Source organism: Elgaria multicarinata, chromosome 7 (assembly GCF_023053635.1).
Source record: "Elgaria multicarinata webbii isolate HBS135686 ecotype San Diego chromosome 7, rElgMul1.1.pri, whole genome shotgun sequence".
NCBI classification, from domain to species: Eukaryota; Metazoa; Chordata; class Lepidosauria; order Squamata; family Anguidae; genus Elgaria; species Elgaria multicarinata.
Window position 1 is genome coordinate 44,575,001 of NC_086177.1, and position 13,061 is coordinate 44,588,061.

Sequence of the window (13,061 nt, forward strand, 5' to 3'; positions counted from 1 at the left end):
TCTCTAAAAACAGGGTGCATCTTAGAATCGCGGGTGCGTTTATTATTTCTTAGAATCAAAGCTTTTTTTCTGTTGGTGGTACTGAAATTAGGGTGTGTCTTACAATCGATGGCGTCTTAGAAGCGAAGAAATACGGTAAAGAATTGTTTTTAAATAACACAGCAATATGAAAAACAGAAGATGCGTTTGCTTCTGCTCCTCAGATGCAAAGGCAGGACTTTGACAGATGCACAGAACCTTTGTGCTGAACTGGATTATTATTCCGGTGCTAAAAGCGAATTGTAACACATCACACAGCTCAGAACAGAAGAAAAATGTCTGACCCGGTACTGAAAACAGTCCATGTCATGATCCAGAGGGACGCATTAAACAGGGCTGACCCTACCATTACACAGAGTGAGGTGACCACCTCAGGCAGCTGATTTGAGGTGCCATGAAAGGGCGGCACATTCTTATTTAGTTTATCATTGTTGTATATGTACTGCCAGGGAAAAGGAGAGGCACTAGTAGGTTTATCTTTTTCAGGTGCCAAAATAATTTGGCTGGCCCTAGGAACTATGCACCTTGACTTAGGGTGGGGCACAATTTGCGGTTGTCTCTGAAAGCAAAATATGTCGGGCTGTCTGGGCACCTCCCATGTGAAGAACCAAGTTTTTCTTACCTCCACTTCATACACTCAACTGGGAGCTGTGCTGAAATACTTTAATTAAGTGGGGGGGTGCGTAATGAGAATAATGTATCCTGAATGATCATATGTTCATGTCATAAAGCAAATGAGACGCTACAGAGTCTAAATGGTGGATTTAGCAAAAGCCTTTGCATAACACTCCATCACATAGATCCTATGTTATAGGAAGGGGCTACTCAAATTCATTCTTGAGTCTGTCCTGCAAACATTGTTGGAGTGCCCTGCGAAACAATGACTCCAATGATCAGAAAATTAATTTCATCATTTGCATAAATTAATTTCTTTGCAGCGAAGTTTCAGAATTTGGCTTTGCTTATTAGCAGATTTCTGAGTTTCCAATAGTAGCACCAAGCTTAGGCAAGCCAGAGCTTTTTGTGGAAATAAAATGTGAAGACTTGCCTTTCTTGGTTTAAGAGAAAATCTCATGATGCAAGGAAGAGTAGGCAGTCTTCTAAAGTGCAGTGAGTCATGAGAGCAAACCTACTGTGATTGTACAGGTCTAAGCACCAATAGAGTAACATACAATGCTCTGATGGTGGGCATGAGTAACATATGCAGGAAGGGGGAGGAGGGGAATATTATTATTATTATTATTATTATTATTATTATTATTATTATTAATTTATTTATATAGCACCATCAATGTACATGGTGCTGTATTAGTAACTACCATGTAGCCTGATTTGTAATGCACAGAAGGTTGATCTGGTGCAAGTGTAGACTTGGGTAGGGCACTCCGACTGTGGAATGCCCTCCCCTTGACTGGCGCCAATGCTGACTTTATTCCTGCACCAAGTGAAAACATGGCTTTTTAACAAAGCTTTTAATGGCTGAATTCACTAGGCACATTGTTTAAACTGTTTTAATAGTTTGATTGCTTTTAAATTATATATTGTTTTAACTTGGTTTATGGTTTAATTTGTTTTTAGCTGTGTATATTTACTGTTTTTATACTGTATGCTTTTATCTGTATGCCTCCCTGAGATCTTATTGATATAGGGTGGGATAAAAATGTTTAAAATAAATAAATAAATAAGGCAGGGTTCTTGTTGAACATACCATAGTCAGGTGGTTGAGGGGATAAAAAGAGTGTTTCCTTTCGTTACAAGGTGAGGTTGAAGCCCAGAGGAGGAAAGCAGTAAAAATAGTGTTTCTTTTTGTTACAAGAGTATAGAATTCCACTGCCTTAAGTAGGATGGAAGAATGCACAATTACACAGCAAGTAAGACAGAGACAGATGGACAGGGATCTATCTCCTGTGCATCATACATGCAGTGATGGGCCTCTAGTCTCCTACTTTGTGCAAAGATTTATGGGTTGAGATGGAAGGACAGTCAAGATTCTTTTAGCATGAGCAGAACCCCCTTCCCAGTTCCTGTTCAACATAGCTGATTTGCTCATCTGTGGAGCAGAGGTCAGGACAGAACAAGACTTAGTTGGTTGCTTCTGCTACTGTCAAGTGAGACTTAACACTATGAAGATGTCTAGTGGGTAGGAAGGCAATGCATCTGCCAGGCCTGGACACATGTGTGGGCTGTGTATGTCTGAAAAAAAGGTAGACAGGTAACAGGACCTATACAGCTGCTCTAATCATCCAACTTGGGGGGACGGACGACTGAGGTTCATTCCTTTAGCTATTGCTTTCTGCATTCCTGTCATCTCCTACCTTGCTCTACACCACACCAGCCTTCCCCAACCTAGTGTCTTCCAGATCTTTTAGACTACAACTCCCCATCATCCCTAACCATTAGCCATAATAGCTGGGACTGATGGGAGTTATAGTCCAAAACATCTAAACGACACCATGTTGGATAAGACTGTTTCTGTGCTATGCCTGCCATTACTAGAACTCTGCTAGAGGAGGAGAAAGAGAGATAAGATTATGTATTTATATACTTTGGCCATGGTGGCTACAGATCACTCTCCAAATCTTTCATTTCACAGATCCCTAAGAGGAGCTCTTTCCACGGTTCAAAAACATTGGTTAATAATTAAGTCCTCCTGCGTGCTGCTGCTGCTGCTCCTTCCTGTAATAAAATGAGCCAATACCACAATGAGGGCTGGAATCAAGTTCTCAAGCATAAGAGACCACAGCTACGGGGCCTCACCATTTTCTACTACTGTGTGTAATAATTCACCAGCAGGAATAGATCTAGGAAGCTGCCTTACACCAAGTCAGACCATTGGTCCATTGAGTGCAGTACTGTTTACTGGCAGCAGCTCTCCAGGGTTTCAGGCAGGAGCCTTCCCCAGCAAAACTGGGGATTGAACTTTGGAATTTCTGCATGCAAAACATATTCTATACCTCTGAACTTTAGCATTTGCTTGTTTCACACCAATAGTGAAGTGGGGCAAGCTATTTTCTTTTAGGCAAAGTAAAAAAGTAAAAGGCAACGGGGCAGAGGGAATAACACTAGTTTATTTGGAATTAAAAGTATCCGTACTTCTTTTCTCAGATTTGCTCAGACAACAGAGCAGAGGCCTGCTTACAAAACATGTGTGGTGTTTTATCCCAATGCTTGCAGAGCAAAACTCTTCCACTTGTGTCAGCAGTTTTACCTTTCATGTGTTTTGAAAGTTTACATGCACTGGTGGTCAGGAACTTGGTTTTCTAAGAAACCACTAGACTAGATATGGCTAGTGACATCACTGAAGGTCATAATTTCCTGGTTTGAAATACGAACCTCAATGTTCACTTTCAATCCAAGTTGAGCTCTATTGCCCTCCCCCCCCCCAAATATTTACCAGTTTACAAGAGGAGGAGGAGATGATGATGACAATGATGATGATGCAGTTTTATTGTTCCTTCCTTCCCCTCTGCCACTTTCCCGACAGGTGGAGACAACAGCAAGTTCTTATTAGAAGTCTCCCTCCCTCTGCGGTGCCTTGGAATGCTTCTCTTAATGACAGGAGCCCAGTGTACTACACATCCATACATAGGACTTAGGTAGCCTAAGAATACTATATTTTTTAGAAACCTCCACTGTCTTCCCTCCCTGTAACAGGTATAGCATTATTTTGGGAGGTCTCCCAATACAACTTCTTTTGCCACCAGCCAAGGAGAGTGGGAAATAACAACAAACAACAACAACATTTATTTCTCTCCCTTTGGATCGAGGTAGGGAACAACATTAATACAACAATACAACATAAATCAAATGCATAAAACTAATTAAACGAGCATATAAAACCAATACAATATTAAAACAACAATCAGGGCATCTTAAAATGCTTAGGTTTAAAATTCATCTGGGTAGGCCTGTCGGGAAAAGGGTGGCAGAGCTGGCCAGATGGGCTTGTTAGTGGGGGGTTGGTGTTTGGCAATAACTGCACTCTGGATGATTTCCTGGGGAACACGATTTAGTCTAAATTGGATTTAGAATAAGCCAAGCTCTTCGTTTTCCTTTTATAAAGCACAAATCAAAGTGGAGCAAATGTTCGCCCACCGCTAGATATGATCAAGGTGGCATTCCAAGGTTCTTTGCCAATATACACAGGAAGTGTGACCTGTTAGCAGGTTGCTTGGCATATAGGCCTGGGAGACATTCCAGGGAAACACCAAGTATTTGGCAAAGGATGATACCATCACTTTGAGAAGTACAGCCTAGCAGTCGATACAGAGATGGGCCTGGACAGCTCGCATCTCTGGCTAAATGGGATAAGCATTCAGCAAGAGATCGTGTCATGAGATCGTTAGTATTTGGTCATGTAATTAGGACGGAAATTCAATTCCATGACTCAATCAGCCTCACTCAACTGAGTGCCCCACAATTCGATTAGGTACATTAATAAAATACTAGGCATGAATACACTCCAGGTGCACAGGGGCATACTTTCAAGGCGTTGCATAAATAGGATGGCCAGGTGGAGGTTCCCCACCCTTAGGCATTGCAATCTTAGAAAAGTACTGCCTTGATTAGATTTTGGGAAAAGGAATCTGCCTTATTGAGACCACTGTGTGCTCTACCCACTCTTCTCCCCCTCTTTTGTCTGTTTCATCTAAGTTGGACCCAAAACATTTATCCCTTTGTAGTCTTTATAGGAACCCTGGACTTCAGGTCCAACTTAGACTGGTCCCATTGGCCCTTTGCTATTCTACCGAAATCACTTCTCTTCAATGACAAGCCATTTCCCTGGCTACCTCCATTGGCTCTTGCACATCAGTGAGTTACTTTAAGCTATAGAACCTGAGTTCTGCCACAGAATCTTGTCAGGCCTTTCGCCCCCAGAACATCCATTCTAGCCACTTAGGTCGTTGCTTTAGTGGAAGCGGTGACCCTCCTGCAGCCTTTCCCAAACTTCCTTTTCCATAACCTCAGGAGTATCCCTGACCCCAATGCCATCTTGAGAAACAATCCAATGGGGACACTGGACAGGTATCTTTCAGTTTCATCCTATTTTCTGGAACTTCTTTGTCTACAAATTGAAGATTTCACCCCTACACTGTTTTTTTTTATTATTATTATGTGCTTCTGTGAGTGTGTGTAGGAAGCTGTTCTACTTTTGGAACCAGCTTTTGGTAAGAAGCCCAGTCAGTTTAATTCGTATGTGAATTTGTGTGTGAATTTAGCTGCCCCAAATTTTGGGGTCCCCCTTTTGCCATGGAGACTGTGCACAAGGACTAACTTGTATGCACCACCTGCACTAGTAACATAGCTATGTAAGCTCTCTCTCCATGACCTTGCAATTTAGCTCCCCTAAGCCCCTGTCCTCCTTTCTCTCTCCCAGAAATATTATCCCAGTTTGCCTAGCCTCAATCTCTGCAACTCTCTCAGAACCACAGTCCAGCCCATTCAGACCTGGACTCACCATGCATGTCCGCAGCTCATTCTTCCGTGCGCAGTAGCTGTCAGACTAGACTAAGTGAGCTGATTCATTTTGTGTTCTACTTCATATGCCTAATGTTACTGCAACACGTTAATTCCTCATGTTTAATCATTCAAACATTTAAATTCTTGGGTAATCAATAAAACAACAACTTCCATTTTTAACAGACCTGTGTAAATCTGTGGCTTGTCATCTGAACCCAGCCAGCATGGCTTGTTTGAGAGGGGAAACAATCCTCAAATAACCCAGCAACAGCCCATGTGTGTTAATGGGACAAATATGCCGGAATGTGTTACAGCCAAAGTTCAAAGGTCCCTTAAACAGATGTATCATAACATATATACATTTTTACACAGGTCCAGAGAGGATATTCATTAACAAATCTCTACAATTTATCCATGTCTTCAAGAATAGATGAAAAGCATTCCTCTAATATTCCTTTCCTGAGAAAAGCATCAAAATAAGCATTTGCCTTTAGCTGCAACTATCTATTAAAGGAAGGAAGGCCAAAGGTGGCCATGGCTGGCCCACTCTTGGCGGGTTATTTTAAGACTAACTTTAGGACTAGATACTTAAAAATAAGAATCTATATTTTATGCTAACTTAGTACATACTAAGCATATGAAAACCTATCCAAACAATAGTTGCCAAAGAAAATGTCTCCTCACCAAATCCAATTTTAATATGTGTAGAAAAGGACTGCAGTTTAAAATGGAGCATGGATTTAGCCAAGTCTGCAAAAAGGCCTCTGAATTGTTGCCTGTTTCACACTACAGACATGCATTTCATTCTACTGAGTCTCAGCATTTCATTCTATTGAATAGACAATACATTTCTCTATGAGAAAAGGTTGAGAAATCCCATCTTACTGGACATAGGTACACTTAATTATAATAAACTCTATAGCACTTGCAATCGAGTGGATGCAACATTTACAATCATTTCAGTTTTATTAAACACAGGGCATGTCCCGCAACAAATGTTTCTACAATCCCATAATGTATCCTGTTTTTCAGAACCATTCACACACACACAATGAAACGCCTCTGGAAGAAGCAGTACTTGTTCTACGTGGCACATATATCACAATCACATCGCTGTGTGTATCTTTATAATTGCAGTTTGAAAGTGCATTGCATTAGGTTATATATAGTAGAGGTATAGATATAAATCTTTGCACTGTCCCTAACTCAAATACAAACATATATTCAGCTAAGTATGTACTTTTCATATCTTTTCACTTCAGCAAGTCCAACAAAAGCACTGCCATAACTCAACTGAAGTACAGGTGGATAAAAATACGTTTTTCATACAGCATTACAACTAGAAGTTGGCCTTGACTTTTCTGCTTCATTTGCCATACTGGACACTAGTGAAGCATACTGCTAGGTATTCAATAGTAAGACCTTTATGACACCTTTGAGGGGGCCCCTCACATGTTAAAGCAAAACACTGATTCATTTCAGCCCAACCCCCAGAAAGCACAAAAGCACCAACATGCCCGTACCTTACATCTAGCATCCTATGAGGCAGTAGCAGATCACATTTGGAATGCAGCATATCACCCATTACTAAAACTTGTCTTGCAATATTAGAGCTATTGTATTTTCCTCTCTCTGTACTCCAGTTGAATTACTAACTAAAAACTAAATTTTAATCAAGGCTATTACCTTCTCTGAGCCCTTAAGGATAAGGTGGGCTATAAAGCTAGGTGATTATAACTGCAGTAAAGAAAAAAGAAAAAAAAATGATAGAATTATATGGGTTGGATCCAAATTTGCACTGGGTTAACTATGCTGGCATAAGTGGATTCTCCGCCCCTCCTTCCCACAACAGCCTCTCCAGCCCCCTCAAAAGACTACACATATAGTCAGGAGACTCTGCTGCATGGGGTGAGCTGACCTGTGAGGGGGGCAAGCCGGGTTCTTCCCCTCTCCCAAGGTCCCTTCCATTGCGGAAGATAGATCTAAACCTATGATGGCAGAAATGTTATATTATGCAACTGTAGGGTAGAAATACCACTGAAGGTTATCAAAGTCTAGCCCTTGGTTTATATCACCTGTGAGTGAGGCCAACTAAAAGCAACCTATAGACTCACACAGTGCCTTAGCACATATATTCTAGCATTTCCAAAAGAGTCTTAAAATCGAAGTTTTAAAACATTGACACTGAAATATATTATTATTGGTACAATATTTTCCTTTGTGAATCAACACCCACAGGTCGAACCATCACTAGAAGTAGGGCTGTCTCCTCTCTAACGTGGATAATTCTGATGATTTGAGCAGAAGAAGCAAGCACCGTTTTATTTGAATACAGCTGTGGATATGATGTGTGTAATTAATTGTTCAGTCAAAAAATGCAATTCCGTGGTGCATTTGATGATTTAAGTATACAACAGCTTTAGTTTTCTGAGCCAACTAAAAATAGTGATTTTAATTTATTCCTGCTGCCTACAATTACTCACAACCATGTATTTTTAAATATTTCCAGCCTATAAAAATTACTAATTTTTGCCACTTGTGTTTATCTGCCTTTAGACTTTGATTTGGATAAATTAAGCTCTCAAGTGTTCCTTGCTTTATGAAACTCTGCATGTTGTACACTTCAACACAAATAAATGACTTCTACCATTAGAGGTTTAAATAATGTAATGTATTTCATGCTCAGCCTGAAGCGGGATTCCAATGAAGTTGCTAATGCACGTAATGATTAAGTGTAACTCAAATACTAACTGTGTTGTTGAAAACATGACAGGCAATAATTTGGTCTATTATATTCTGCCATTTAATTGCCTAGTACAGACATTCTCTGACACGTTATGAAGCAATGATTTACAATTATTCAAGCTGCAAAGGTCAGAAAGTGACATTATAATCATCTACACAGAGATCCCTTCTAATGCACAAAAAATAGGTAATACCACACAAAAATAGTTTTACTGAAGTTTCAACTTTCTATTTAAAGATTTCTCTAACTACAAAACAACAATTCATTTGTGGCACCTTTAAGACCTATGTAAAAACCAAAATGCATCTCCCTCTCTTCCAAATGATACATTTAAGAATGAGTCTTCTTGATTCTTCAAAGGCAAGAATAGACACAAGTGTTTTTCAAGTCCAAGAATATTTAAAACACCAAGTATAATATACATAGTATTTTTTTTTGTGACAAAATGGATTCCTAGTAGCAAAACACTGAAATGGAGGAATATGGATACTTGTAAATATTTGTAACTACCAACTATTCTTCAGCAAGTTTTAAACTTGTAAAATATCCCATTGCCCTCAATAATATTAACATATCCCATTATATTAAGATTAATCACTTCAATTTATTTCACATATATTTTGAAAATTCAGTATGATTCTTTGAAATGGTAACTTAACTATTACAAAAGACATATTAATCAATGCATTGGCAATATTGCCAAGGTAAAACTTCAAAAGAAGTTTCAAAGCACTTCTCTGAATGTTGTTTAGAATAAACCTAAGACAGACAGACAGACAGACAGACAGAGAGAGAGAGAGGCAGAAAGATGAAAACTACATGCATGTTTTTAAAAAGAAGGAAAAAACAAATGCTGTTCAGAAATCTGAACACTAGTTGTATTTTAACAGATATTGTTTTAAAGTTATTGGAAAAATGCATAAACAGAAAAAAAAATAGAATACATAGGTTGATTTCAAATTATTTACATTTCTGGACACACAAAACCTTCCTCATCCCTGCAGTGATTTGTTTATGAGTGCCAACTTAAGAAAAGAAATAGAAAAGAAGGTAAATAATGCTATTTGATAGGTTTGTTGTTTTAAGTTCTCTATCCAAAGTAAGGGCAAGACAAAAGAAGATGCCTTTTTAAATTATAAATCACCCATAAATTCTGTTTAAAATCTGAAGTGCTAAACAATTCATTTTTCATGTACCTGAGGCATAAAATCTCAAAAGTGCATGATAAGCCTTTTTAGTACATTCCAGTGCACAAGTTCTAAAAACACAGCTAAATGCTGGGAAGCCAGTTCGGTTTGCTAATCTTAGTGTCATGAACAACTTCATAGCCAGACTTCTGAAAATTAAATTTAAATAGGTAGCAGTTGGATACTCACTGAAAACAGATCCCTTCTCAAATAAGGGATGCATTTTCCATTCATGAACATAATGCAAAGGAAAACAATCACCACACATCTGCCGATAAGGAAATGAGTAGCAGACGGTTTATTTCAAATGTTGAAAGATTAGTAGCTTCCAATTTCAATGGCAGAGTATTTCTACTGTGCAGCTGGAAAAAATTAAACTTGGATTTGAAACAATAAAAGCAACATGCAAAAACACTTCTGTCTTTTTCCTCCCTCTGTGTCGACCGTGCTACACGATACAGTACATAAAATCTTCTGTTCATTTTTAGCACTGAGATTGGCATTATTTTACAATGGTTCTTCACTTTCCAATTCATAACGAAATTGTATTTCAAGGCAATCAAGTGAAATCTTATATCCATAATCATTGACATTTCACCTTTAAAAAAATGCCCAAACAAGTTGTGTAGCAATTGGAAAAACAATTTAACCTTCTGCCTAATAGAAAGCTTGTTGTTTAGAATCTAAAAGTCACAGGATAGACTCTAAACTATGGAAGAAAAGAAAACATAGTACAGGACCTTCTGTTTGTGACAAAATTACTAAGTTAATGTTGCTGAAAGATCACTTCACCTTTTTAAACATGATTTTTTAAAAAGGTAAATTTATAGCAATTAAAGCTAATGAAGAAATGCAGCACGAGCTGCTTATGTTCAGGAACTAATAGGTCCACTGAGCATTTCTAAGATTATTTAGCTATCAATGATAATGAATTGACATTGTCAGTGGTGCTAAAGTACCAATGCTCTATATAGCCACTAATCCGATAGCCAATCCATGCAATTTTATGTTGCCACTTTATTTTTTAATCTACGTATAACCCTCCCTTTTTGGTTAACATGGCAGAAATAAAGCAGAGTATTATACTGTCTGTCTGTCTGTTTCTCTCTCACACATACACACACGCACGCATGCACGCACACACACTAACAGTTCAAAGTGCAAGAGCTATCTCTCTTTCTTTAAGCCTATTATAGTTTCTCAAGACTTTGCCAATTCCGCCATTGTTAATGTACAAAAACTTCGGGTGTATATCAGATTAAATGTAATCATGATTTTAATTGAAAAACAAGCAAATATCTATATGAGGCAGCTTTTTCGTTTATCTCTCTCTCATTAGCTATCACACACACAGGTCATCTCATAATATCAAAATCAATTATGTAATGCTACACAAAAATAATGAGATGGACTCTTGTATGGCATTCAAAGGGACTTTGACAAGTGATGCATTTAAGCGTGCAGTAAATATGACTCTTTAATTAACAAAACTGGCATTTTCAATGAGTTATACGCAAACTTTCCACCTTCTTCTGGCCAGTATACAAAAGCACACTACTTGTAAAGGTTATCTCAGTAACTAAAAAAGGTATGCCAGTCCTGTACTACCACCCCCACACAAGGTACATTGGACTACTCAGACACAAGTCCAAATTCTGGGCAGTACCCAATTGAACATTAACACTAATGTAAAATTACATTGCAACACTGTAAGGGAGCACAAGGCCAATAGCGTTAGCTGGAGCAGTGAGTTTCCCAGGAAAACCTGTTGTGCCATTTAATGCTATTGGTCTTCCACTAGAGATCCCTTACCCTAGTGCAACGTAATTTACATTAGTGCCAATATCCAAGTGGATTTTTCAGAGAGGTTTACAATCGGCATTTTCAGACAAAAGTTTCTGCTAAGTCAAGAAAGTCGTGTACACAGAACTATTACATTATTTTTTAAAAAACAAAACTACCCAAAATTTAGTATTTACTGCTAAAGGCTTAGATAATAGTCCTCCATCATTTTACAGTGAACAACTTTCACAATTACTTCCTTTGTGTTTTAAGATAATCTGGCCACCACCTCTCCAGTCCTTCTTCCCATCAGAGAATAACATTGCCCTTAACAGCACTATTGCTGTAACAGACACATGAATCTGTGAAAACTATTTTAGTTTGCTTTCAAACATTGCACTCACTTTGTTCTGTAAAGGGGTTTAATTGCAAGAGTTCAAAAGACAAAACTCTGGCTGAATTATATCCCTAACCATCACTATATTACCGTGCACTGTGGCACTCTATGCCTTACCATCAGGCCTCTGGAACAACTTTACCTGTTTTGAGGAAAGTGTTTTTTATATGATACATATATTAGCTAATTCTTTTACATAATAATATTAAAATACTCTTTTAATAGAAGTGCAGTACTAAAACCTACCTCTGAATGTCCTATGATGTACCATATATGCCATGGCATTTTAAAACCTTTTAAACATTTCTCCTAAATTAATTAGTTTTGCATTAAAGAGTCTCAGAGCTTCCCTATTAAATGCAACACATTTGAAGTACAATTAAATATTACGAATGGTCCAGCTCATGAAATAACCATTACGAAAGACAGGAAAACAGAGGTTTTTCTAAGACAATAACATTTGCAAGATGTCTCTCGTGGTTTTATATATATTTCTTACGTGTGGCAATATATAAAATCCTTTGAACATTTTCTTCTCCTGTGTCTCCTACAATACAAAAACCCTACAGGAGTCCATAATCTGTTCATTGAGCTAGAACTATAACAAGATATAGCACAAATACATGTATGGGCACATATACACAAAACACGTACAAAATTAAAGTCTATGTTATTTTTTTATATACCTTTAAAAGGGAATTTACAGTTCTCCCTGGCAATGTGAATGAACATCCTATAATTTAGTCAATTTACAGATTACAGGTTCAAATTGACCTTGTAGCCCATAAAATTGCTCATCTGCGGTACCGGATTAGAAGTAGGAAAAGAATGTCATAACTGTATTTAAGGAATTTACCATAACAATGGGAAGGAGGATATGCATGCATAATTTTAGCCTCTCTTGCTCACATCCCCGTTCTGAATGCTGAAACAATGCATAGCCTGCACTCCTCTCCGGTTAACCAAGGGAGGAACTGTTTCAATTTACTCACCCACAGACATGACACTTGTATTCCCTCATCCCAAGGTGCCTCTTGACATGGTTTCTGGCATCTCCTAGCTGAGCTGTTGCAAAGTGGCAAATCTTGCACTTGAACGGCTTTGATCCTAAGTAAAATTTAGCATAAAGATAGGAGTTGAATTAGAATATTATATTACCCTTGGATAAAGAAATCACAATTTGTGGGGGAAATAGCCTTTTAAAAGGGGGGAGTGGGTGTGGAAACTACTATCCGATATTTAACCTGTTTAAAAATCTTGCCTAGCCCGAAAAAGAAAATGTTCTGTTGCATACATTTATAACTCCAGGGATGCTGTTAGGGTATGTGCCACATATTTCTCATTAAAGATACTTTCCCGAAGTTCAAACACAAAAGTTAAGCGAGAATAGGGTTTCATTAATGAGCACTCACTTATTATAGAAACAGTATCGATAATTAGAAGATGAGAC

The 13,061-nt window shown here is 38.2% G+C and overlaps 1 protein-coding gene across 1 annotated transcript in view; it reads right to left on the bottom strand.

Moving 5' to 3' along the window:
• Positions 1-13,061, bottom strand: part of ZNF407 (zinc finger protein 407) — a 364,381-nt gene that overhangs the window by 336,600 nt on the left and 14,720 nt on the right. Inside the window, exon 2 of the mRNA XM_063130500.1 lies at positions 12,604-12,718. Coding sequence (XP_062986570.1) covers positions 12,604-12,718 — 115 coding nt within the window. The remainder of the gene's footprint in view (positions 1-12,603; positions 12,719-13,061) is intronic.